The following is a 26876-nucleotide window of genomic DNA, read 5'->3' as shown; positions in this document are numbered from 1 at the left end:
AAGGTCCAAAACAAACCCAAGAACTTCGGGGAAACCAAAAGAAGAAACTGCCCAAGAAATGTCATTACCACCCCTGGGCGTGGGGATCAGCGCAAGGGACAAAAACAGGTGTGTGCTTTTACAGAAGCACGAGCCAAAGAGGGGCCTGGACACTGCAATGGAACCAGAGGCAGAGAGCACACAGGCAGAGACAGGGCTGGACTGAAAGCGGAGGAGGCCCCGCAAAGTAACGTGGACAGCCAGTGAGGAGGACCGGGGCGGAGAGTGGCCCAGAGGCCCTCCAGAGGGAAGGACAACAGAGCACCCAGCATGGCCCGCACCAGGCAGAAGCCTCACAGGGAACAGGGCACTCAGGGCTGGACAGACACACCTAGCCGTGCACACTGGCCTCCTGGGCAGAGAGCTCTATGGGGAGCCGGGGCCAGAGCAACCCCACCGGAGAGCAGACACCCAGACCATGACCACTTCCAGGGCACAGGGACGAGAGGAAGTGAGGTCAGAACTGGGGGACCCGCCCTGGCCACTTCTGCTCAGTGGTTAGTGTTGGCCTGCAGACCCAAGAGTCTCAGGTTCGATTCCCAGTCCAGGACATGTACCTCGGTTGTAGGTTTGATCCCAGCCCTGGTCGGGGTGGTGCCGAGGCAACCAATGCATGTGTCTCACGTTGGTGTTTCTCTCGTTCTCCCCCTTCCTTCCTTCCTCCCTTTGTGTCTAAAGATCAATGGAGAAAATAGCCTTGAGTGAGGATTTTTTTTTTCTTCATTGATTTTAGAGAGAGAGGAAGGGAGAGGGAGAGACAGACAGAGACATCAATGCGAGAGAACACTGACTGGCCGCCTCCTGCACGCCCCTCACTGGGGATCGGGCCCACAACCTGGGCACGTGTCCTGACTAGAAATCAAACCGGCGACCTCTTGGTGCATGGACTGATGCTCAACTGCTGAGCCACACCAGCTGGATAAGAATTTTTTTTAAAAAACATTTTTTTTAAAGAAGAACTAGGGGAGACTGGTCAGTATGGCTCAGTGGACTGGGCGTCGTCCCATGGACTGAGAGGTCCCGGTTCGATTCCCAGTCAGGACACAGGCCCAGGCTGTGGGTTCGATCTCCAGTAGGGGGCGTGCAGGAGGCGGCCGATCCATGTTTCTGCCTCTCCCGTCCTCTCTCACTAAAAAAAAAAAAATCAAAAGAACTATGTTAAAAATAAATAAGTACAAGAACTTGGGGACTCCCACGGACAGACAGGAAATGAGCTCAGAACTGCAGGACCCAGGCCAGAGCCGACAGGAAGTGAGGTCAGAACACCCGTACCCGGTCAGGGTGAGCACAGCCCCACAGTCATAACAACAACAACCGGCACAATGGATGAATGTGTCACAACTTGAGCCGGGAGGTGGCAGGCCCGGACAGGTGGCAGGCACGGCCTACAGGACCAGCAGCACAGGTGACAAACGGGTCAACAGAAGGAAGAGCAAGGGGCCAGGGGAAAGCCCTGCTGCAGGACCAGCCGGGAGGACTGGGCGGGGACGCCGGGCCTCGCCCTCAGCCCTTCAGCCGCAGACCTTGTCCACAGATGCCTCACGTAGCAGTGCAAGTAAAAGGAGTGCCCGCTGCGCAAGAGGGCCAAGTGCCAACCCCTTGAGCTGCGAACATGAAGCAGCACCGCCAGCGAGCCGGGGCCGGGCACGGTGGCGCGGGCCTCGCTGGGCAGCGCGGGGCTGAAGGCTGAAGGCTGCCCGCGCCTCGGCAGGGAACATGCATCTGCAGGAAGAGCCGCCACAGCTGTGCCACCCAGTCCCACCTGCCGGTGCCCACCACAGCCAGAGCCATCGGCCTGGACAGGGAGGGCATCAGGAGAAGAGGTTCCGAGCCCCACCCCTGGCCCCCTGAGCGCGTGCCCAGAGGAGCAGCGAGGGCCAGCAGTGCACACAGGACAGCCGGACAGCCGGGCTGTGCCCCGAGGAGATCACAGTGAAAGGCCACCAGCAGACTCACAATCACAGGCCCTGCAGCTTCCGGTGCGCGAGTCCTGGGACGCAGCGGCGCCACGGCAGGGCTGCTGGAAGCACAGGGAGATGATGAGATGGTCGCGAGGGGGAGGGGGGTCCCCCAGCACCTTGTGCCTCGGAGGGGCACCGGGGTGAGGCGGGAGGACCTGGGGCGGCTCTTTCCACCAGCACCACCGTGTGACAGCCCTGTCCTCAGGCCCAATGACATCCCTCTGGGGGCCGACCTAAGGACAGGCCGGGGCGCTGCAGCAGGGAGAGCCTGGGCCTGCCCAGCCACACTCCGAGCAGGTGCAGCCCAACAGACCGCGACCTATCTATGCGCTGAACCTTCTAGAACCTTCAGAATCTACAAGCACCTCCCACATGTATCGAAGTGGCTCAGAAAAACAGAGCTGTCCCCTGAGCCCACTGAGAGGCCACTCACGAACGTGCCAGGCCCGGGAAGGGATCTGCAAGCTGGGGGTGGCCCTCACCCCCTCCACCACAGCTGGGTCTTCCCAGCAGCCCAGCCAGGCTGGCTGTCTTTGCCCCTGGCACTCTGGAGGGAGCCGAGTGCCCACAATGGCTCGCCTCTGGGAGAGGGCAAGACCACCCTCGAGGCGGCAGCCCGTGGCCAGGCACGTGGGGCCTGGGATGTTTTCTGGGCAAGGGCAGCCCCTCAGACCTGACGTCGAGCAGGCCACAGACCCTGTGTGTGGGGCCGAGCAGAGCGAAGAACCTTGTCTCCCCAGATGGCCAGCTGACCCAGGACACGCAGGGACCAACAGCACTAGGCCGGCCAAGGCCTGCTAACGGGGCATCGAGTCTCATCTCCCCCTCCTTTCACGGGGGCCTGTTCCTGCCGGTCTGACGGCTGGACAGCGGCGTGTGTGCGGAGGACTCGAGAGCTGGAGTTCACATGGCGCCCTCAGCCTCAGCGTGCGCGTGCTGAGGACAGACCAGCTCACACCCTCCTCCTGTCACAGAGGCCACGGCAGGGGACTGCTCCAGGGAGGACGTGACCCCTGGCCGGGTGCCCCACGACACCACTCCTGCTGGGCGTGGAGGCTGGAGTTGGAGACACCTGTCCCGGCCCGTGCCCGCAGGCCCAGGCCCAGCGCACCTCATCGAACCCTGCCCTGCCCTCCTTCCAGCCAGGCAGGCCTCGCCCCTCCTGAGGCTCGGTGCCCACAGCCTTCTCCCGAGGAGCCGAGCCCTGAAGGCTCCCTCTGGGAGAGCCGAGCCACGGCCTGGCCCAGCTCAGGGCGGCACGGCCGAGAGCAAGGTCCACGCCGTGCGGCCTGTCAACCCGGCAGCCACAGGCCGCTGAGGTGCTGGTCTCTGCTTCTCGTTCTGGCGTTGATTACTCCCAGGTCAGCAGCTCACGCGCACAGAAGCCATGAGCAGGCACGAGGCATCTAGGGACCCCACACAGTGCCAGGCGGTGCGGTCCAGGGCCCAAGATGCTCCCTGGGAGGCCAAGTGTGCCCAGCACAGGCCTGGGAACTGGGGGTGGCCGCCCCAGCTGCCACGGGCACCTGTCGGGAGCCTGCTCACCCCTGCAGGGCCAAAAGGACCTGGGCAGTCAGGCCATGCCAAGGGCACACCCTCCTCCGGAAAGGCAGCCAGAGCTCGCCACACCACCCTGGTGGTCTGGTTCCCCCACAGCAATCGGTTCAGGAACGGATGGGCCTCACACACTGCCAGGAGGTATGAGGGGGTCCTCTGGGAAAAGAGACCAGGAGGGACTGGGCCCCAGTAGGTGTTCAAGAGGAACAAGTAAGGTCTTCAGCGTGGCCGAGCTGGGGCAGAGACTGACCGTGGCAACAGAGAGGGAGGGCAAGCACAGGGCGGCTGCCTGATGGGGTCAGGCCGGACCCTGAGGGACACTGAACCCACTGGGAGCAAGTCCACGGGGACAGGATGCCAACAGGGTCCAGAGTCTCCTGACGGGTCACTTATTAACCAGGGCGGGGACAGGCAACGCCACCCACAAGCCAGGTCGGAGCGCCGGGGAGAACATGACGGCGCTGCTGGGCTCCCACCAAACGCCACCTGTGCGTCCCACTGGAGGACATGCCAGCCACCCCGACAGGAGGCACAATCCACAGGACAGCCCCCGCCCTCCCAATGCACCAGTGTTGTCAGGTGGTGAGGGGCCCAGAAGGAGAAGGGCTCTGGACAGAGAGGCACCTCCTGCTGGGTCCTGGGCAGGAGCCAACAGCTGTGAAAGGGCCGGGTGGGACATCGGGCAGGCGGGGCTGAGCTGCAGGGCCCCAGGTGCTCAGCATGCTGTGGCCACACTGAGACCCGTGATGAGGGACGCACACTCTCGTGAGCGCCCACGTGTCCAGACACCCGCAGCCGTGGGCCTCTGTGGGTGGTACGCTCACAGCCTCACCAGAGGCTGGAAGACAGTTCAGAATACAACACAGAGCGAGCAGAGGCCAGGAGGCAGCCCACACCACACCGTGGACACCTGGGAACACACAGGGACACGTACCGAGAACACGCACCAGGTGCTCGGGGACCAAGCCTCGGTTGGCTGAGCAGGAACACGAATGCCCTCCGCGTCCGAGTCGCATGCAAAGCAGAAGCCCCAGAAAGCAACAGTGTCACACCTAACTGTGAAAACGCCAAACTTCCCAGCCTGTGACAAAAGCTCAGGATCGAAGCGGAGCTCAGATTCCACGGCAACCCCAGGTACAGCGGTCCAGGAATCCAGGTGCCGGGGACCCGGAGGCCCGCCTGGCCAGGCAGGGGAATCCGGGAACCTGCTGCACTGGTTCTTCCCCCCAAACCCCCAACCGACGCCCACAGACAGCGAGGCAGGAAACCAAGCCTGTAAGTGGGTTCTCCACGAGGTTTTTCCGTTTTCTGAAAAGCCTCACTTTTCTCAGTAAGAGCTGCCCCGGGCTCAGTTTCACCCCATTCAGGTCAGGCTGGGGCGCACCCGTTGGCACATTTACCAAAAGCCGTCCTGCTTGAAAGCCCGCCCCCCAGCCTTGCTGTGCACCGGAAAGCGGGCAGCCTTCCCTTTGGCCACGGCCCCGTGTGAGGGGCGCACTTGGCAGAGGAGTGACCCCCTGAGCCTGTCCCAGCACCGGCTCGCTGGCACGGCCGTCCACCTGCGCAGCAGGGCTTCTGGAACGGGGGCTCCCAGCAGCACCCCTGCGGTGGGGACAGGGGCTGTATGGCCACACTGCAGATGCACCTGGGGAAGCTGGCCGAGACCTTGGGGGTCCCCGTCAGGGGTAGCCACTGTGGGCACATCAACAGTGGACAGCACCGGCCTCAGTCCACTCCCGCACCTGCTGCTGGCACACCTCTGTGTTCCTCTCCCAGCACCTGCTGGCGTCCACCCGGCTGGCTGGCAGGCTGCGGGGAGGGCCACCATGCAGCCGGGAAGCAGCATCACCCCAAGACCCGGGAGTGAGGAACTGGCGAAGCCAGGGCCCAGGCCCAGCGAGTCCACACCCTAACCATCGATGCGCACACTTCTAGAAACTTCTCCTTGGCCAGAAATACCAGAAATTACACCACCTCCTACTTGCACCGCGCAGATGGGGAAGGAAGGAGCAGGTCAAATCAGAGCTGGAGAGAGGGACTTCTGCTTCGCGGCCGGCGGCGGGCAGCGAGCGAGGGGCCTGAGCGCTGCACCGGCTGTAACTCAGGCACAAAGAGCCACCCTGAGGCCCGGCTCCAGCGCGGGGCCTTCCTTCAGACTCCAGGCTGTGGCCTCGCCCCCACCAGCTCGTAGGGCCCCAACAGTTTTGCAAAACAAAAATCGAGGCCCCCTCCTTTCAAGGAGCCACTGGGGGTGCCGCCCTCACGCCCCCGCCCTCATTAATATTCAACAGCTAGACAAGTTGGACAAGAGCGGAGGCCACCCAGCCAGGAGCCCGCCCTCCACCCTGGGGTCCAGGCCTGCACAGACGCAGGCGGCCAGGACCGAGCCTTTAGAAACAAGTAACGGAAACGGCTGCCGTGGCTGAGTCACCTGCTCAATCAGCGCAGCCCAGGGAGGGGGCCGTGGGCAGCGTGGGCACCGCCCGTCCTCCAGGCCCCAATGCCCTGAGAGGCAGCAGGCAAGCCCCTCGGGGCTGGGGGAGGGGCCTGGCTCCCCTTTGAGCCTCGTGGCCACAGTCACTTGAGCGGCTCCCCTCCCCTCGAGGTGCCGGAGCTCAGCAGCACGCAGCCCTCCTGGAAGGACCAGCCTCAGCCAGGCCACCTGTCACCACGGCTCCTGTAGCCAGCGAGCCGAACCAGTGCACCTCGTGGCCGAGAACAGGCCTGGGCCTGCACGCCGGAGAGGGCCGTGAGCTGTGGGGTCAGAGGCCAAGCAAGGAAGAGTGGCCAGGGGCCCGGCATGGGCTGCCCAGGCTCCCAGCTTTCCCGAGCGGAGCTGGACTGGCTGCAGGCCCGCCACACACGCCCCAGCGGCCCTCCGCCTGCCGGTCAGGGTGCAGCTGTCCCGGGCAGGGGTGGCCGTCTCCTTGCTCTGGGTCCAACACACTGGGTGCTGAGATTACAGAGAAAGGACGGCAAGCCTTTGGGGTGAGCAGGATCCCTCTCGGGCAGTCCATCCTCCCTCCGATATTTTCTAAAAGACTTTCTACAGAAACTGGCAGGACCGAGGCTTCGGAGGAGAGAAAGGTGTGCGAGGGCTCGCAGGTCGCCCCTCCGGAGCCTGAGGCCCTCCTGCCGCCCCCTCCCCCGCGGAGGCACACACCACAGGCCTCCCCAGGAGCAAGGCAGCCACGGCCGCCGACTGACCCCGTGGCCCTCCGCCAGTTCCCTCCAGGGCTCTCTGGGCAGCCGCAGGTTGGGCACACAGTAGGGGCTCCACAGCACATGACATCCACACTCGGGTCAGCTTGCTGCCGCACGCCCACCGTGAGACCCCCCAGGCCGCCAGCAGCCCCCGCTCCAGCAGGCCACTGTCCCTCCAACAGGCAGGGGCTCGGGGCGACCGGGGTCTCCTCTTCAAGACACGGGTCTCCAGCAGAGCTGCTCCGGCCCCAGCGTCCAAGGCCTGGTTTCCAGCAACAGACGAAACCGTGACACAGGCAGGACACCGGGGACCAGCCACGTGTGACGGGCTTAATACCCACAGCGCACTGAGAACGCCTACAGCCGAACAAAACAAAACAGCCCAACTCAAAAGAGGGCAAGGGACTCGGACAGGCGTTTCTCCGAAGACGACGGACATGTGCTCAATAAACACGTGACAAGATGCTCAACATCGCAGATCACCGGGACCCGCAACTCAACCCTCAGTGAGGCCTCGGCTGGGCGGCACAGCCGTTAGAGTGCCAACCCGATGCACCGAGGTTGTGGGTTCGATCTGACAGGGCACACGCGAGAAGTTTCCAATGAATGGGTGCGTGCACAGTGGAGTAACAGGTTGACCTCTCTCTCTCTCTAAGATCAGTTGATGGAAGCTTAAAAACAAACAAAACCCAGTGTGACGCCCTCGTGCCCCAAGGATGCTGCCATACAATAAGAGAATAGCAGGTGTCAGCGAGAGACGGAAGTCAGGACCTGTGTACTGCCAGTGGGTCGTAAACTGGTGCTGGCACTCAGTAAGTGGTGCGGTAGCTCCTCCAAAACTAAGCACACCCTGGCTGGCTGGCTCAGCGGTTAGAGCGTCGGCCCGCGGACCAAAGAGTCGCAGGTTCGATTCTGGCCAAGGGCAACATGCCTCGGTTTCGGTTCGTCCCTGGCCCTGGTCGGGGTTGTGTGGGAGGCAACCAGTCGATGTGTCTCTCCATCAACGTCTCTCTCTTTCTCTCTCTGAAAATAAAATGGAAAAAAGTATCCTCAGGTGAGGATTAAAAAAATAAAATTAAATACAGAGTTACTGCACAACCCAGCCCCGCGCGCTGGACTACCACCCAGGCTTAAGAAGGCTCTGAGACGCTGCGACGCGGGTGGACTGAAGGACCAACAGACAGGTGGTCAGTCCACACTCTGGAGTATCCAGCCTTAGAACGGCAGGCAGCTCTGAGACACTGCGACGCGGGTGGACCCAGAGGCCGTCTGCTCCGTGAAATAAACCAGACTCAGAAGGACAAACGCTGTGACCTGCTCAGGAGTCCCTGGAGGGGTCAGAATAAGACACAGGGAGTAGGCGGTGGGGTGGGGGCAGGGGAAGAGGCGGAGGGAGAGCTTAGGGGGAAAGAGGTTCAGTTCAGGAAGGTGGAAAGTTCTGGGAGGATGGAGGTGACGTCCGCACGGCCAGGGGAGCCTGCATTCCAGATGACATCACCCCTAAGGCTGAGTGACGGCAGGAACACGGGCAGTTTCTTAACCCCCTACGCGTGGAAACTGGACCAGCATTTGGAGCAAACACTGGTAACACGTAAATCGAGACCCTTTAGAAGGCCCTGCATCCCTGGGGACTAGAGCCCCCCAAGGAAACAAGGAGAAAGGAGCAGCACAGCCCATCCTCAGACGGTGCCGCAGGGCCCTGCCTGGAACCCATGTCGTGGGCCACGCGCCCACCCCAGTGAAGAACAAGAGACATGGGCACAGTCACCCACGTGTCTCAGGAACACACATGTGCATGTCGCGTGTGAACCAGTGAAACAAGGCAGTTCCAAGCTGACCCGCCTCACCTTTCTCCAAGCACCCCCCACACCTAACACTACCTGTGTAGGAGGAGACGCCCTTGAAGTCCTCCCTGCAGGGGACAGCCAGCCGGTGCCACCACTTCAGAGCCAGCTCAGCGAGACCCTGCGTCCCTCTCGTGCTCACACACAAGGACGGATGGGCTACAGCACAAGGCCTGCACACTGGAGCCCCAGAGCCCCAGGGGACAGCCGGCAGACACACATTGTGGACCAGGCCTTGACACCCATCCAGACTCACGGGGACGATGGGGTCCCGAGGCCACAATGAGAGGAACAGGCACCATGAGCTGACAGTCCACTGTGTACTGACAGTCCAAGCTGTCCCGTGAGCTGACAGTCCACACGTGCTCATAGTCCACACTGCCATGTGAGCTGACAGTCCAGCCTGTCCCGTGTTGCAGGCTGGGAAGTCTTGAAGCATCATTTGTAATACCAAGAAAAGCAAATGCCCCAGATGTTGCATGAACCCAGACCCTCAACACCTCAGGAGGCTCGAGAACGCAGTGTGCCGGGCACGCACACAGACACAGACATGCACAGGCAGGCGTGCGTGCACACAGGCCCCAGACCCTGCAAAGAACCGCGGAAGGGCCATTCCTGAGATGGCAGGAATCCGAACGCGGGTCCGGCGGGCGCTAAGGAGTCCCACTGGTTTTGTTGGGCACATGAACGGCAACATGGTTAAGGTTTTTTCCAACTCCATGTGCGTTAAACAGATATTGAAACATTTAAACATGAGATGAGATGATGCCTGGGATTTGCTTTAAAAAAAATCACAGCCTCCTCGCAAACAAGAGGGAAGAGTTAGATAAAACAAAATGAGCAGGACACTAATGGCTGAGCTGGCGCGGGCTCGTTAGCCAGGCTCCGCTTCTGCACAGGCGTCGAGTGTGCCATCGAGACCTGACACTCGCCCACCGGCCCGTCCACAGGTGACACTGCAGAGCACCTCGCTGGGCCTGTCCGGGTGGGGGCAGGGGAACACCTGCACTGCTGCGGAGTGACGCTCGGGGATCGGCCAGCCTGGCGGCCCCACAGCTTCCTGGCTTTCTCCACCATGATCCCCTGTGAGAGGCCCAGGCCTGCAGGCCCACCACCAGCGCCTGCCACCCCCATCGAGCCCCAGGCACTACCACACCCCTTCCCCAACCCTGCAGGCTCACTGCTTCCCTCCCACCTGCTTACACAGCCAGCAGGCAGTGCTGGGGGCTGCCCTGCGGGTCCTCAGCCTCCAGGGCGCACAGTGGGCACTCGGGGAGCACCATCCAGCACGGAAACTGCAACCCAGGCATAAACGTTTACGTGAGGAAACAGAACGACTGCAGCTCGGGAGGCACCCAGCTCAGTCGAGCAATTAAATCGGGGGCCTCCCCACCACAGCAGACCTCCGACTCGAGACACCCTGACGGCGGCCGCAGGGAAATTAAAGCAAACCCTCCCCACGGTGTCCAACGGGAAGAGCAGAGCGTGCCCACCCCGCCAGAGCTGGAGCCGAGCCCTGCACACGTGCTCTGATCTGATCAAGGGAGGCAGCAGGGGTCTTCCTCCCGAGTGGCCAATAAGGAACATCAAAATTCAGAGTCCCTGAGCAGGCAGCGGGGACCACGGCACGTGTGCACCACAGGGGCCTGGGAGCCAGGCCCACAGGCCCCTCACCACGCAGCTCCCAGGCTGGGCTCCGGGGCTGCTGCTCCTCCATGGTCCCCACCAGTCAAGATCCTTCCGACCCCCATTCCAGGCCCTCCTGGCTCACTTCCCGGCCGGGACACTGCCACGGGCCGCCAGCCCCAAGCTGGGAGGAGGTTCTCCTGCCCTCCATCCAGATCTCAGGCCCACGCCAGCCACACTGTGGGGAACGGAACAGCTCACTTGCTGAGCCACACGGAGGCAGCCCACAGCTTACCTTGTTTTCACAGTTTCAAGACCTTTATAAATGGAGACAAAATCGCCGAGGGTCAGGCAGGCTGGGCGACATTTACTGCACACAAGGATGTTAAAAAAAATCACAGTTTTGATAGTTCTGCAAAAAAAACTTAGCAAATTTACAACAAAACTGTCAAGTAATTAAGGCAAGGCACTTCACACATGAACTTAAACTGCTAATTAAAATCCCCTCGCTTAATTGACTACATTTGCATATCATTCAACTTGGGAGTATAATTTTTTTAATGGTTCGGGCAAATCGGTTGTAACCTCGGGGAGCGGGCGGCGGGGAGGGCCAGGCGTCTGGGGCTTCAGAGGCTCGACCCCAGGCAGGGTCCTCGCCCAGCAGGCACAGCCACTCACCCAGGCCACAGACCCCGCTGGGGCACAGCGCCTGACGGTACAGCCCTGCTGCCCAGCACACCTGCTGCAATCTCCCAGTGGGCTCCAGAACCACTTGGGACGAGCACACTTGTCCTCCTACAGGGAGCAGGTCCCCAGCTTCCCCATGGCCTGGCCTGATGCCCCATCTGTCCCGGCTCCTCTGTGTACGGGCCCAGCACCAACCCTGCCACGGGAGAGAACCACTCACCCCTCCGGTGGCAATGGGTCAGAGTGCGGACAACCACACTCACCTTCCACAAACAAGCACCAGCCCCAGGCCCAGCACACATGGCCTTGGTGCTCGGGCAAGGAGAGCAGGCCCTGCCACCTCAAGCTGGGGGCGTCTGCGTCACTCTCGGCACAGTGTCCACGGAACTGGCGTTTTCCCTACAGCTGGACCCGTGGGCCCCTGCATGAGGCATCCCCAGCCCTGCACAGGCTGCCTGGGCACCAGCCACATGGGACTCCAACGGTCAAGTGCAGCAGTGAGTTCACGTGAAACCCAAATGCCAGGCATGCAGAAGCACGGCCTCGGGGACGGCAGACGGCGCACCCCACAGCTGTAGCTCTGCAGGACCGTGAGGGCCACAGACAGCCTCAAGCAGAACCATGAGCACCACCACGAGGAGGACCACACGTGTCACCAGGGTTGGCTGAGGCAGACACGCGCACAGACAGAGATGGTGGGGTCTGGACAGCGAACACCTCCAAGGTTGGGGAGGACACAGCCTGGCACCAGCCCATCACCGCAGCTTCCGTGTGGCTGTCTCACCCACCTGCCAAGCCTGAGCCACGAAACAGTGCCACAGGGTTGGGATCGTGGACGGAATGCTGCGGTGACACAAACAGACTGGAACCCGCAGGAGAAGCTGGTGCTGCTCCCCAGGGACATGGAGACGCCAGCCTCTCATCGGAGGTTCTCGCAGGTCATCCAGACACGGCGGCCTCACTGGGCACAGGTCCCTGCTGCCTGTCAGTGCTGGGCGGGGCTGTGCTCACCCACAAGGATGTGTGGAGTGTTCCGGTATTGGGGTCATTTCCTAATCTAGGGTCGCTGTGCATAAGGCAAGACAGGCCCTCCTCGCCTCCTCCCCCAGCAAGCTGCTCTCTCCGAGTGCACAAGTACAGGGGGCTGTGTGGCCCAGCAGAGGCTGGGGGGAGCCCCCACCTGGCTGGAAAGAGTGAGGTACAGACCTTGGCTCCAGGCCACTCCCCAGACACCCCACTGGCCGACAGCTCCTCCAGGGCAGAGGAACAACAATGTGGGCACATGGGACAATACAACACCCGCTGGGTGTCCCCGACGTGCCTCCACCACCAACTCCACCCCTACTGCTTCCAGCACGGTCAGCCCGGCTCCTTTGTGCCGCCACACATGGGGATTTGCACCAGGGGCTGGGGTGCACAGCTTAGCTGCCATCGGCGATTGTCAGCCTCGCTCACCTCACACGTGGGCTCAGGGATTGAGTTAGGAGGCAAAGAGCCACCACAGAGCTCGGCTGGCGCCCTGGGCCCTCAGACAGCCTGGGCCCCAACAGCCTGTGGCTTCGCTAACCTCAGGACAGAACGATCCCGACCAGGGCGCCTGCGGCCGCAGAGCCCACCTCCCACCCGAGCTGCCCGCCACCCCGTTTCTCTGCAACAAGCAGGAAGCCTATTTGCAGCACAACATGCTTCTTTCCAAGGAGCCAGCCAACGTCCCGGTGGAAGCCGAGCCAGGGCGGGCGCCACGCAGGGTGGGCCAGGTGGGCCACAGCGGGACGCCATCCCTCAGCAGGCAGGGGCCAAGCGTCGGCGTGGCCCCAGGCTGACGTGCCCACACAGACCTGAGTGAGCCCCTTCTTCGAAGCACACAGAGCAGACACACAGCACCTGCCGCGCCTCAAGTGCAGTCCTGGCCAAGGCGCTCAGTCTTCCCTTCCAGCCACCGAGGGCAGAGCTGCCGACACACTGACAAGTAGTGACTTCATGCTTCCATGACTCACTCGACGGGTATTTATTCGGGCCCGGAACTAGGGACCCAGCTGTGACCAAGCCCCCCCACGCCCACACCCTGGTGAGGCCCACAACACAACCACAAACACAGCATCGCCGGAGAACCAGACCGCTGCGGGCTGTGCGCCCAGAGTCACGCCGGGACTTCCTGAATTCTTATCGATAGCTACGGAACCAAGAACTCACGGCTCTCTTTGAACCTTTGTAAGTTACGGGAGTAAAATCGGGGAAGACACAGGTGCAGAACATCAGGACAGAGTCTGGCTCTCTCCTGGGCTCAGGCAAGATAACGTCTCACCTCAAAGACCCCCCACGTGGGCCCTGGACACCCAGTGGGCTCCCTCCACCCAGCTGATGCCCCAGCCACTCTGGTCCTTCCAGGTGTCGCTCTGGTCCCCACCTTCTCCTTTAAAGTTCACGCGGGAGTCGGGTCCTTCGTTTTGGTCAATAAGCAGACACAGTGGGGGTGACTCCCGGAGATGGAGGACCCCCGGAGCCCCAGCAGTGTGCCTGGAAAGCAGTAAGCCTACGAGCCGACGGCTGCAGGCGAGCCAGTGCCCTGAGAGCAGAGCTCCTGGAGAGCCATGTCCTCTGCCCGCAGGACAGCAGCACCAGAGTGGCCGCTGCTCTGCCACCTGCCCTGGGGCCGCGGTCGGTGCTCCCGAGTCACCTGAACAAGCTCCACCTGAGCTACCTGGGCCAGCCTCCCAGAGGCCAGCGGAAGGCTGGGGGCCTGGGCCCGCTCCACTCCCACCAACACGGTTGGTGGCTCTAACCCAAGGCTGAAGACGAAACTGCTTCAGACCCTGTGTGGCCACAGCAGGAGCCGAGGCCGCACGCCCCCACTCCCGAGCAATGACTTCCTGTTCCTCCTGCGACTCTGGCCCGCCCCCCACGTCTGAGCCGGTTCGTAAACACAAGGCGTGCCCGGCTCCACCATCTCACTGCCCGGCCGCCATCCCAATGTGCCCTGCCCGCCGTGGCCTGGTGACCGCCAGGCAGGAGGCGACAGCCCGCAGGAAGAACGGAAGCGTTCTCCTCCTCCTCCAGCTCTCACAGATCTTAAGGAAATAATTCAGCCTCTGTATTTTGACTCAAAACAAAGAAACTTTTAGAAAACATTTCAGTTGAAACTTGCATAATGCCTCCAGTGGAGACACCCTCCCTGACTTTCGCAATCCTTAGAAAGAGCCGCAGTATTGCTGCTTGTGTAACAGTCCCCGGGCCACAGAGTCTGCCGCCAGCCGACGGCCACGGCTACCTCCCGCCAGACGGCCAGGGTGCCGGCCCGGAAGTGCCTGGTGGCGGGGTGTGGGGCAGGGCTGGGGTCACGCTCTCCAGACTTCCGCACCTCCCGTCCCGTCTGTCCTCACCGACGCCCAGCGCAGACATGCACAGCACACTGCAGGAAGGCTGAGGAACCCACACACCGCGAGGCCACAGCCCTGCTGAGCCCTCACTGACAAGCGACCTCGGCTGAGGGATCAGGGACAGCGGTGAGGGCCACTCCATGACCCCACCCTACTCCAGAAGCCCACATCAGGGAACCGCAGGAGTCACGGGGCCCAGCCCAGCTCCAAAGAAGGGTGCGGGACTTGAGCAAAAGGACCTCCTGGAGAACCACCCAGACGCACAGGCTCTGCTCACTGAAGACCCACTGAGGACACCTGCAGCCCCACCCCTTCCCCATTCAAGTGGCCAACGATGGGGTGCAGGGCAGAAGCGAGAGGCCTCGCTCCAGCTGCTGTTCCCCCATTTGAGAAAACACCCCCACAGCCTTTCCTCTGGGCCTTCACCCTAATGTGCAGACTGACTCAGACCCCATCCATCTGTATGGGGGAGGCGGCAGGAGCCTCACCTGAGACCGTACCCCACCTTCTCAGCCAATCGCCTGGAACCAGAAAGTCACCATGGAACCCCACAAAAACATAGAGCAAACCAAGTGGACAAAGGGACAGCTGACCCTCTAAAGCTCCGCCAGACCCAACAGCCTTGGGCGAGCGCAGCCACCATCAGAGTGTGGGCTCCTGGAAGGGGGTGCTGGCCAGTCCTGCCAGCCGCCGGCGTGTCCTGCTGCTGTTCCTTCCCGGGAGGACTCCTCCTGAGGGAGCAGGAAGCCCCTCAGAGAGGGTCCCAGGGCCAGGCTCCCTCCTCTGCACGCAGAAACCACAGTCTTGCCCCTCAGGGACGGTGGGGCTCAACGCTCAGCGCCAAGGGCCTGCCCGGGCCTCTGCTACGAGGAAACACTGTCTCTGATCGGGAAAAGTCGTCAGGAGACACAGGGAAACTGTTTCACATGAGGAACTCAGACAACCCAGCCACGGAGGCTCCCTCGCACACCACGGGGTCAGCAGGCTGCCTGCCGCCCCTACCACACTCCAGCCACACAACAAAGGCAAACCAACAGGCCAGCGCCCTCCCCGAACTCGAACTCGAACTCGGGCGCCGGGAGGACAGAGGCATAGCCTCTGCGGCCTGAGGACCAGAACACAGCAGCACTCCCGAGGGGCCTGTTTCTCGAACACAGAGCCAGCCCAGCTTGGGCCCCAGGGAGGCAGAGCACCGCCCTGTCACCCCCGAAAGGGAAGCACCTGGTTCCCCAGCGAGGAGGGACCAGCAGCCTCACCCAGGCAGCGCCCAAGCTGGCAGTGCCAACATCTCTTCTATGACTGACAGCAACCTGGGCTGCTAAAAAACGAGTCCAATTTAGTCTGAACGCCATCAGACAAGCCCAAGAGGGAGGGCGAGCCCACCGGGTAGAATGAAAGGGGAGAGCGAGAATCGAGGTCCCCGTCTCTCTGCCACGTTCCCAGCAGCAAAAACGGCACATCTCCACCCACCTGTGACACCGACACCCGGACTCCGAGATAAATAGAACATCACGGCCACACTTACTGCGGCCCCATGTGACACACGCGGAAACTGAGGCACAGGCGGGCTGTGTAGCGAGCTCAAGGTCACGCAGCCAGTGAGGGACACAGAGTGAAGACATGGCAGCAGCCCCATGCGGTTCCCACCCGGGCTACCCCTGTGGGCACCCACGAAGTGGCTTGGGACGGCCCACAGCAGTCACGCTGGGATCTGTGACATCAGCGGCGTCACAAAGGAGGGTGGCCAGCCTGCACAGGAGACATGCCACCTTCACAGGGTTTCCAGGCCCAAAGCTGGCACCCACCCCATACTCGGTTCCACACTGGGGCAACCACAGCAACCACCAGCCCCCAAGGCTGGGCCGCAGGCGAGGCAGGGCGAGCTAAGGCAATCAGACGCCAGGGACACCGCGAAAATCACCCCTCCCCCACTGATGGCACAGAAGAGCTGACTGAGTGTCCGTCTGGCAGGAGACCTGGCGACACCTTGGCTGCCAACACCCGGGACACACTTCCGCCTCACCAGACCCCTCTGCCCCAGGGGAGCCGTGTCCCCTACAAAGAGCAGTTCTAGCACATTCTTTGTTGCCTTCTGTTCTCATCCTTGGTACGTAAAAAATTATTAAAATACGCTATAAAGGAAGTGAAGAAATCAAAACAGATCCTATGAACACTGTCAAGAGGCAAGTGGGAGGGGCAAATCTAGACGGGCAGGGCGCCGGGAGGGGTCCTCCCAGGCAGCTCCTCCCAGAAGGAGCAGAGGCTGGGCAGCTGGAGGTACCTCTGCCCTGAGGCTAAGACCTCCCCCTCCTCACGTGGGGCCTCTGGCACAGACACAAGCACACGGCTGCGCTGGGAAGATTTAAAGGGGACCATGCACCCCAACACTCCCAATGGTGCCGTCAGAGCCAAGGCAGCAGACAGGGGAGCAAGGCTGGCAGAGCCCCCGAGGCAAGGGGCCAGCAGAAGGGCGCACAGGGGCTCCCGGGGGGGGGGGCCTGCGAGGTCTGGGGACACAGGGACAGAAGCCAGACAGTGCGGAGGCTGGAAGGAGGCACACAGACCACAGGCCCAGGCCACCACTGTGAGGACAGGGCTGGGCTGCCACTTAGACCTGCAGACCCCAACCACTGGGGAAATTTCTTCTAAGTCCACACAGGAGATTTCCGAGCAGCTCCGGAGCGATCACTGAAGGAGAAGGGGCAGCGCTGACCATCTGCTGAAAGGGCCAGAGTGAAAGTGTGCTCTGACCACTTGTCTGTGACCACGGCTCAGGGGACTGTCCTGCCCTCTCCCCAAGCAGCACACAGGCCAGTGACCTCGAGGTGGGCCTTCCCTGAGCCTAAGGACACCTGCACCCAGAACTGAAGGGCATGCTGCAAGGGAACCTAGGCCCGGGTCTGCAGCCATGACCAAAAAGCCAACCCCAGGAAGACGAGAGACCACAAACACACACATGACCCAGATTCGGACACAAACACAGACGCAGACACACCCTGCCAGACAACACCCTCTGCTGTCCACTCTGAAGGTAAGAGACCTGCCATGGCCTCAGCTCCGGTGTGCCAGGACCCATCAGTCCTGAACACGGGGCTCTCTCAGGCCACGCTGGCTGTCCAGGGTGCAGCCACACCAAACAGAAAGGCTCCCAGCTCACAGGGAGTCCCCATCATGCCACCCAGAGCCAACTCGCCGTCTGAAACGAAGGCCCCAGCCATCAGCCTTCCCACCAGCATCCCCCCAATGAACACTGCCCACGCAGACCCTCTTGCCTGCCCAACTGTAACCCCAGTCTGCCGCTGCCACCTGGGCGCCGGTCTAGCCACGGGCAGAACCACCGCCGAACACTGCACAGCCGTGCACATGCACTCAAGCAGCAGCCCCCTCCAAGCACAGGCGACAGGCTCTCATTTTCCCCAACCCCTCCTCCGCTCCCTGAGACTGACACTCCGCTGGAGGGGCGCCCAGAGAAAATCAGGCGGGAGCCTCTATTCACAGATTCAGAAAAAGAAGTTTGATGCAATAGCTGAATTAATTAGGCCTCCCAAGAATAGCTGAGCCAGTGCAGGCAGCATTCTGTGTGTGCAATTTAATAAGCCTGGATATTTAAAAGGAAAGTTGCAAATACTTGGGGAGGGGACAGATGCCATGAGGAGCTGGAGGACGTCAGTGATTGGTTTCAGTGTCCAGTGGCCTGGGAGCTGCCTGCATCATAAGCGTCCCCTACCAGACAAACAACAGAGGCTGGGCCGGGCCCTCCCTGCCCTCGCTGCCCTCCAGCGTTTCAGAGAGGGAGAAGGAAATGGGCACATCCAAAACAAATTGCAAGCCACTGCAACTCGGGGCCCCGGGTGCCCGCTGATTAGGCACGGAGCCCGGTGCCCAATGGCCCTTGCCCTCGTATGGGAACTCTGGATCCACTCCCTGGAAAGCCCAGGGAGACGCACAGAGCTGGAGTCCACAAGTCTCGGCCCCCTGCCACGGCGCCGGGACACCTGGCTTCGTTTTTTAGTGTGTTTCCCAAGACTTCAAGGCACAAAAGGCTCTGCTCAGCCCAATCCTGTTTGCTGGGGGCCACAGGCAGGCACCCTACTGTCTGCAAGCCTGGGAGCCTCAGGGCGATGGCAATGCCCTTTGCCCCCACCTGGTCTGGACACTTCCTCAGATACCCCGAAGAAGGCCTGGGCCTAAGGCTCCAGCCTGGGCCCGACCTAAATCTAACTTCCCAGGACTCTGGGCAGGAGCGTCTGAGGTCTGAGGCCTGCCCTTCCTGGCCTATTTGGGCAGTTGCGGTGGGCCTCAGGAAGGCATCTCCACCCACCAGGCCGGGACCCCCATGCCAGCTTGACTGACCCCCTCCCAAGCGACAGAACCTTCCGTGGGAACTCCAAAACTAACCTGATTTTCCTCAAAACAAAGCAAGACCCTGAGACGTGGGGGGAGGCAGAAGCACAAGTCCCGGCCTGCACGAACAGAGCCCCTGCCCCAAAAGGGCTCCCACTCTCTCCCCTTACCGCCCTCCCTCTCCCCGCACGGAGCCCGGTGGGGACACTCACCAGGGGCACTCGCCGCTTGTACTTGTTGCCATAGTCAAACTTCTCCTTCACGTCGTCCAGGCAGCGGCCGAGGCGCGCCTGCTCCTCCTTGCCTGTGTAGTCCTGGCTCAGCAGGATGTAGGCCCGCCAGTTGGCCGAGTCGAAGCCCCAGTGGCAGGTCCGGTTCTCGAGGGCCTTGTGCGAGTGCACCACGAACTTGTGCGGCGGGTACATGAGGCGGCAGTCGAGGCACTGGATGCAGGCGGCGCTCGGGCTGCTGTAGAGCTCGGGCACCAGCAGCCCCTTGCACTTGCCGAAGCACTCGTGGTACACGCGCACGCTGCGCTCGCTGAGCTCCAGGCCCAGCGCCAGGCTGGCGGCCAGCTCCTTCTTGCAGGGCGGCGGGTAGGCGCCTCCGTACAGCAGCGCGTTGCACAGGCGCTCCGCGTCCGTCTTGGTGATGAGCCCGCACGAGGGCGCCGAGAAGGGCAGGATGCCCATGACTTTGAGGATCTCCAGCTGGTCGGCCGTGCAGCGCGAGCAGTAGATGTGAAGCTCGTCGCACACCGAGTTGATCTGCTGCAGCGAGAAGTCGCGCAGCACCGAGTTGAGGATCTGCGGCAGGCACAGGCGCTTCTCGCCGCCCACCACGAAGCACGAAATGGTCTCGCCCTCCAGGACGGTTTCGCAGCGCTCCGTGGAGCGGTCGGACGGCATGAAGAAGGGCCCGGGCAGCACGGGCGGCGGCGGCTGGATGGCGGGCAGGTGCAGCACGGGCGGCGGCTCGGCGGCCGCGGGCACCGGCGCCGGCACCGCGGCCGCCTCCTTGGCGCTCTCCTTCTTGTAGGCCTCCTGCGCCCAGCGCGCCGAGAAGGCTGCCGGGCCGCCCAGCGAGCTCATGGAGCTCAGGTGGAACTGCTCCAGCGTCTTCTGCAGCCCCGGGTGCGGCTGGAAGCCACCGCGGCCGCCCGCCGCCGCCTCCATGGTGCGCTCCGACTCCACGGGCCGCTCCCGCTCCCGCGCGCCGGGGCCCCCGCGGCCCCCGCCGCCGCCCCGCACGCCCCGGCGGCGGCCCCGGCCCCGGCCCCGGCCGCCCCCCGCCGCCGGCTCCCGGCCGATCACGGTCGCGGCCTCGGCCTCGCCCGGGGGCGCGAAGGGGAAGGCGGGCGGGGCGAAGGGGTCCCGCCGCTGGAGCCCGCCGCCGCCCGGGCCCGGCGCCACATCCACGCGCCCCGCGCCGCGCCCGCCGCCGCCCGGGCCCCCCGCGCGCCCCCCGCGCGCCCCCCGGGCCCTAGGCGCGGGGCATGCCCCGGCGCGCGCCGCCAACGCCAACGCCAACGCTCGCGGGCCCGGGGCTCGCGGGGGGCGCGCGGGCAGGTGCCGGCGCCGCGAGGCGCGAATCGCCGCGGTGGCCGAGGCCGAGGGGCCCGGGAGGAGCGGGGACGCGGGCGCGGGGCCCGCCGGGCCGTCCTCGCGCGGCGCGCCGCCGCCGCCCCGCTCCTCCCACCGCGCGGCGCCCGCCCGGCTCGTCCCGGCGGCGCTGGCCGGCCGCGTCGCGCCCGCCGCCGGCCGCCCCGGCCCGGCCCTGCCCGCGCCCACCCCGCCGCCCGCGCCGGCTCCGCGGCCCGCCCGTCCGCCCCCCGCGCGCGCGGCTTCCGGGGCGGCGGAGCGCCTGTGAGGCGGCCCTCAGAGCACGGCGGCGGCGCGGGGCTCGGCGTACATCCTCCCGGCGGCTCGCTCCGGCTCGGAATGAGCGCCCGGCGCTGAGCTCACGCCGCCGCCCCGCCCCGCGCCCCGCCCCGCGCCGCCGCCCCGCCCCGCGCGCCGTCTGGGCCGCGCGTCCGCCGCAGCCGAGCGCCGGCCAGGAATGCGACCGCCCCACGGCCGGCTCTTCCAGGAACGCGCGCTCCCCCCGCCCGCGCTCGTGCCGCTCGGCCGCGCTCGGCCGCGCTCGGGCCTGTCCGCCCGACACTCGGCCCCGTCCGCCCGCGGCTCGGCTCCGCTCGGCTCCGCCCTCCCGGAACTCGGCTCTTCTCGGTCCCCGCTCGGCCCCGCCCACCAGGGGCTCGGGCCCGCTCGGCTCCGCTCGGCCCCGCCCACCGGCGCTCGGCCCCGCTCGGCTCGCTTGGCCCCGCCCGCCGGAAGACCGCTCGGCGGGGGCGGCGGCGGCGGCGGCGCCGGGGGCCCCCTTTCCGGCCGAGGCCGCTTCCTGCGCGGCTGGGAGGGCTCTTGTCCCGCCGCCGCCGGGGCCCAGAAACCCACACGCGGCCCCGCCACAACCGCAAACCAGCTCAGAAGCGGGTGGGACGAGACCGCGCAGCCCCACCGCACGCTTCGAGACCCCCCCCCCAGTGACGGACGCAACACACCGCGGGGTTCCCACTCACGACGGCGATGCCACAGCACGACCCAGGTCCCCGTACACAGCGGGGACGCCACGAAACACGGCCCGGGGTCCCACACATGACGGGGACCCCACGCAATATGACCCAAGGTCCAACATAGGACAAGGACGCCCCAAAACAATGAGGGTTACTAACACGTTAGGGTAGAAGCACCCCAGAGAACCCACGCAGGAGACAGACGTCTTGCAGCGTGTCCCAGGACCCCCACTTGATGGCAAGTGCCTCACAAGGCCCCCTGCCCCAGTAACGATGGACAAGCAGCACCTACCTCCCGATGACCCTGCACCCTGGTCCCCACTGCATGGCCAGCAGGACCACCCGCCAGCAGCTGCACCTCCCAGCTGTCCCAGCGCGGGACTGCCGGCTCCAGGGGGCAGGGCCTCTGTGCCTCAGACGGATGGCCCTGCATCTAGGGAGCTGTGCCCTGTGTGGGCCGAGTTGCTGCCAGGGCCGGGCGCAGGGTAGAACCTCAGGAACCTGGTCCCTACATGCCTAGGGCAGACCCATGTGACCCTTACCCACAGCCTCCCAGACCGGAGAGCCATGTACAGGATGTGGCCAGAATGAGACCCCACTGCCCATCCTTCCCCACACTGGCTGAGTCATGGGGGAGACAGAAAGTGCCTGCTGGCAGAAGACCAGGGACCCGAACTTGAACAGGCTGGCTAGGTGGCCCCCGGAGGAGGCCGAGTCCCGCAAAGGCCTAGGGGTGGGGACTCGAAGTCAGGAGAACAGTCCTGGCTATGTTAAATCCGTGTGAGGGCAGAAGGACAGGTAGCACCCTTTCCTCCACAGAATGAGGGCACCCACACCCAGCTGGGCACTGGGGGACATGACGATACCTGCAGAACTGAACAGAGGCCCTAGTACCACACCCACTTCAACTTGGGTGACCTTCATCTTGTCACCTACTGCTCCTACCTCCCCAGTGGAGATTGCAACTGACCCCAAACTAGTGCTCCTGGGGGCAGTGCCTGCCCAGGGAGCTGACCGGGCATCTCTGCAGACCTCGAGGTGTGGGCAGGTGTCCGGAGAGGCAGGCAGCTAGGGTGGGTGGGTGACCACACATCTTCATGGCTGTAGACACAGGCAAGCGCCTGGGGTGGGGTGGGGGTCTGAGCTTCAGGGTGCAGTGCTAGGTGTTTGGAAACCTGACCCCTCCCCGCCATGGACAGAAACCCTCCCCGGGCCTGGGGGACAATCCATCCTTACCGTCACTCCCATCCCCCCAACACCCAGCAGCCCCCAATGCAAAGCTTCTCTGTGGGCGATCATGAGACGAGGAAAGGGGTATCTGGAAAACGCTTGTTTTCAGAAATAATTTTCTTGGCCCACACTTGGACAAAGACTTTGTATTGCACCTGAGAATGTCAGCCCCTTCCATGTGGATTTGAATCCTGGACTGCCCGGGCAACCGGTAATTGAAAGGAGGTGGTTAGCGTCCCAAGGGCTGGTCAGGAAGGGTTTCCAGCCAAGTGAGAAGCTCCTGCTGTCGGCCACCAGGCACTGCCCACCCCCCGTGAGCCATGATGGCTCCACCGCTCCCCTTCCCTCTGTTCCCTCTGCTTTCAGGGCTCCATTAAGGGGGTCCCGGGAAGAGGCCAGCCAAGGGCCAGCACTTGCACACAACTGCAGAATCCAGAATGAAGCCAACATGGGCGTTCAGGGGTATGCGGTGGGGCACAGGGGTGAAGGGCCCCGGCTGGTCTCAAAAACGTCTGCGCCTCCACGGAAGCAGAAGCCTCCTCCTGTAAGATGTTGGAGTTTGTGGGAGCAGCCGAGGCCTCTCACCCACCCAGGACCAGGGCAGCCGTGTCTATACTGAGCCAGTCAGGCCCTGTCTGCCCCCAAGACGGGTAGGGGCACTCCCACCTGCTGGTCTTCCTCCCTGCAACCCATCCCAGCACCTACTTTGGCCGGTGGCCCCTCCTCCCACTTTCCTATGACCACGGGCCCTATGACCTATCCCAGCAGGTGGAGGCACAGCCACACTGGGGGCTGAGGCAGGGACCCAGACCTTGCCAGCTGACGGGTGTGGGCAGCTGATCAGGTGTGTCCTCACTCCACAAGCACATGTAGCTTGTACCCTGCAGGCACGGGCCAGGTTCTGGAAACCAGGCAAGTTCTGTCCATGTGGCTTCCATCTCCTGCTGGGAGACTGGCATAGGACGGGCAACACTGTCAGGGATGGAGTGAGGCCTTGCAGGTCCTGAGGGGACTTCGAGGGGCTGAGGGCTCCAGGACCAGAGACATGAGGATGCTGGTGACAGTGGGGGCCCCTTGCCTTGAGAGGAGCTCAGGGTCCCAGCTGGGGAAATGGGCTGGGAGGCTCAGATCAGCAGGCCCCTCAGAGAGACCTCCCCAACAGACAACTAGCCCTGGGTGGATGGCTCTGGCCTCCCGGCTCCCACCTGCCCTACTCCCTACTCCTTGGGAAGCAGAAGAAAAACACCTGCTTGCAGCCAGGGACAACCCACCATTGTCAGCAAAGTACAAAGATATCGCCTTGCCCTGGCCAGTTTTGCTCAGTGGTTAGAGCGTCGGCCTGCGGTCCAGAGAGACCCGGGTTCGGCTCCCGCTAAGGGCACGTACCTCGGTTGCAGTTTGTCCCTGGCCCTGGTTGGGTTGTGCGGGTGGCAGCCACTCGATGTGTCTCTCTTTCTCTCTTCCTTTCTTCCTCTCTTCCTCTCTCTCCCTCCCACTCTATCTGAACAAAAAATGCAAAAGTGTCCTCGGGCGAGGATAAAAAAAAAAAAAAAAAAAAAGATATCGCCTTAAAACTTTAAATTTGGGGGCAGAAAGTTCTCAAGTAACGTGATCGTGATAAAAATTTAGAAAAGACTCTTGTGTTTTTTCTTTTCAATATGTTTTTATTGATCTTTTTAGAAAGAGAGAAAGGGGGAGAACGAGCAACACATCGATGTGAGAGAGAAACATCGATCGGCTGCCTCCTGCATGCCCCGTGCTTGGGATCGAGCCCACAACCCGGGCATGTGCCCTGACCGGGAATCAATCTGGGACCTCTCAGTCCACGTGAGGACGCTCCATCCACTGAGCCACACCGGCCGGGCAGGACTTTTGTCTTCATTTTAGTTCTGCCACAATTGACCTCGACGCAACGGTGCGAACAGTTGATTTGGCAGGCAATCCCAGGACACGGAGCGGGGGCAGGGTGCGGGGAGGCAGGACGCAGCGTGCGCCGTGCACCTGTTACCTGCGGGCTCCAGGAGCAGGATCCTGGCACACAGCGGGTGAGGGCACGGGCGCTGGAGCAAGGAGGTCGCCTGCAGACAACTGAGCTAACAAGGGAGCACAGGACAGGCAAGGGGTCAGGCCACTTTGAATATTTAAAATGTATTCACAAGTTGGAAGTTTGATAAGAAACGAGCTCTTCACACAGTTTCAAACTTGGTACCACAAGGTTCCCAAAGGGAAGAAGAACGAGGACCCAGGGACACGCTGGCAGGTGTGGCCGTAACCAAGCGATCCAAATGGACACCCTCGGTCACCAGGTCAATCACCGTCCTGTTCACATGTCACCACTGCAACTCTCACGCCACCGAGACATAACCTCCCTCTGTGACGAAATCTCAGACACCCACACAGAGAGACTTTGTACAGGACACGCCCAGAACCTCAAAAGTGCCCGGGTCTCGGCAGCCAGGGAAAGGCCGAGGAATGTTCTGGACCAAAGGAGACCAGTCAGACGGGAGGGCTCAGGGCCTTGTGTGGTCCTGGGCTGATCTCCTCACTACCGAGACCCTTCACGGGACGACCAGAAAGCCTCCTCGGGTGCGGTCTGGTGACCGGGCAGCAGCAGCCCTGCCTGGGACAGGGTGCCGTGGTCATGTCAAAGTGTCCCTGTTTGGGGTGGGGTAGGACACCATGTCAGCAATCACCCCTCAAATGCCTGGGGATGGGGGCAGTCCCTCCACTTTCCTTGCAACTTTTCTGTAAGCTGCAAACTGTGAGAAAATACAAAAGCCGCCTCTGAGGATGCCCTGGGAAGGAGGCACGGAGTGTCTGTTCGGCCCTGCTGAGCTCGAGCGGCCCAGCAGCGGCTCCCGATGGTCCTGCCCTTGGGCCCCGCAGGTGAGGCCTGAGCGGACACAGCCCGAGCGTCTGCCGTGTCTCCAACCACCGTGGCAGGGAGCTGCCCCTTGCGGGTCCATCACAACGGCGGCCGGAGGACACAGGTGCGCTCCTCAAGCCTCTGTCAAGGTGCACCCCGGGAGCTCCGGCGCTGGCACCGGAGGATCCCCGAGCCGCAGGAGAGCAGGGCGGAGGAGCGGCCCACGGCAGGGGGCTGGCCTCACGCCTGCTGGGGTGGACTCCGGGTCACAGGCTCTTTCTGGAACAGACACCAGGCTTCCGTCACAACAACAAGAGCTGAGAAGGGGCTGTCCTGTCCATGGAGGGGACAAAGGGGACGTACAGACTGCACTCCAGCCTGGAGGTGGAGCCCAGAGAACAGCCAGCTGGACCAGGACAGGAGGACAGGGTGGCAGTGGAGCACGGGGCGCCTTCCTCGAGGTCAGCATGGGCACGAGAGCCTGCGGGAGATGGGGGAGGGATGACCACGGGCGCGGGGCGAAGCCGGCAGATGAAAAACCAGAGCATGGCAAATAACTCCAGGAACAACGAAGGGACGAGTCCGGAGTTCCCTACTCGGCTCAGCAGCGAACAATATTTACAGAGTTGGAATCGTGTAAACAGCCCCAATGACGAAAGGTCTCATTTGGGAAGACGGATGAAGAGAGCAGGGTGAGGGGAGGGTGCTGGTGGGAGCCCCGGACAGCTCAGTGTCCAGAACCGGTCACGGGAGGGAAAGCAGCCCAGAGCGGAGGGGCTGCGGCCAAGGCACCGGGCCAGAGTCAGGAGGGGCTCGGACCCCGCACTCTTGTCACAAGGATGCTAGCCCTCTGGGTTCTGTGTTTTTTTTTTTTTAATCTGTGTATCTTTCTTTGGTAAGAATTAAAACAAACAAAGCAGAACTGTAAACTAAAAATAAATAACAAAGGAAAACAAACGAACATCCCCACCACAAAAGGCCGCGGTTTGGGACAGTACAGGACACGCTTGGAACGAGTCGTCCGTGGAAGAAGGAGTCAACGAGGAATCGCGAGAGGCTTCACGGGGAGGATCATGAGAACACCCCAATCCCAGCTCCAGGGCGACACGGTGCCCCGCGCTCTGCAGCCCGCAGCCCCTGCCAGGGAAGACAAGAGCGCGCTTTTTGCCGAAGGAGGGAACTACGGATATTTTTAATGTCTTCTTTGTGCTGACCTGCATTTTCGTCTTCCAAACACGCTTTCAGTTTTGTTGACCTTCACTGTTGTTTCTTCTGGACCCTTCTGGCTGGGAGGGATCCTCCCTCTCCCCGTGGAGCCCTCTGTGGGGTCAGCCGCGTGCACCGCGCAAGGGGCACTCGTCCCACGTGGCGGAGGGTGTGTCTTCCTCCCCTGGGGTGGTTGGGGGCTGGGGCCTGTGCAGGGCACACGGGGGTCCCCGCATTCAGCACGAAGCCAGGAGCTGCCTCGGGGGGTCCACAGAGGTGGTGCCTGGGAAGTGGAGCAGAGCACCTGGCTCTGGGCACAACTATTCTCGCCTGAGGACAAGGGGGGCTCAGCAAGGCAGATGC

The 26876-nt window shown here is 62.8% G+C and overlaps 1 protein-coding gene across 1 annotated transcript in view; it reads right to left on the bottom strand.

Annotated features, from left to right (window-relative positions):
• Positions 1 to 19814, bottom strand: part of SKI (SKI proto-oncogene) — a 58648-nt gene extending 38834 nt beyond the window's left edge. Inside the window, exon 1 of the mRNA XM_036281430.1 lies at positions 18852 to 19814. Coding sequence (XP_036137323.1) covers positions 18852 to 19814 — 963 coding nt within the window. The remainder of the gene's footprint in view (positions 1 to 18851) is intronic.
• Between the last annotated feature and the right edge of the window lie 7062 nt (positions 19815 to 26876).

Source organism: Molossus molossus, unplaced genomic scaffold, assembly GCF_014108415.1.
Source record: "Molossus molossus isolate mMolMol1 unplaced genomic scaffold, mMolMol1.p scaffold_m16_p_35, whole genome shotgun sequence".
NCBI classification, from domain to species: Eukaryota; Metazoa; Chordata; class Mammalia; order Chiroptera; family Molossidae; genus Molossus; species Molossus molossus.
Note: the sequence above shows the minus strand (reverse complement) of the source record. Positions and strands in the feature narration are given on the sequence as shown.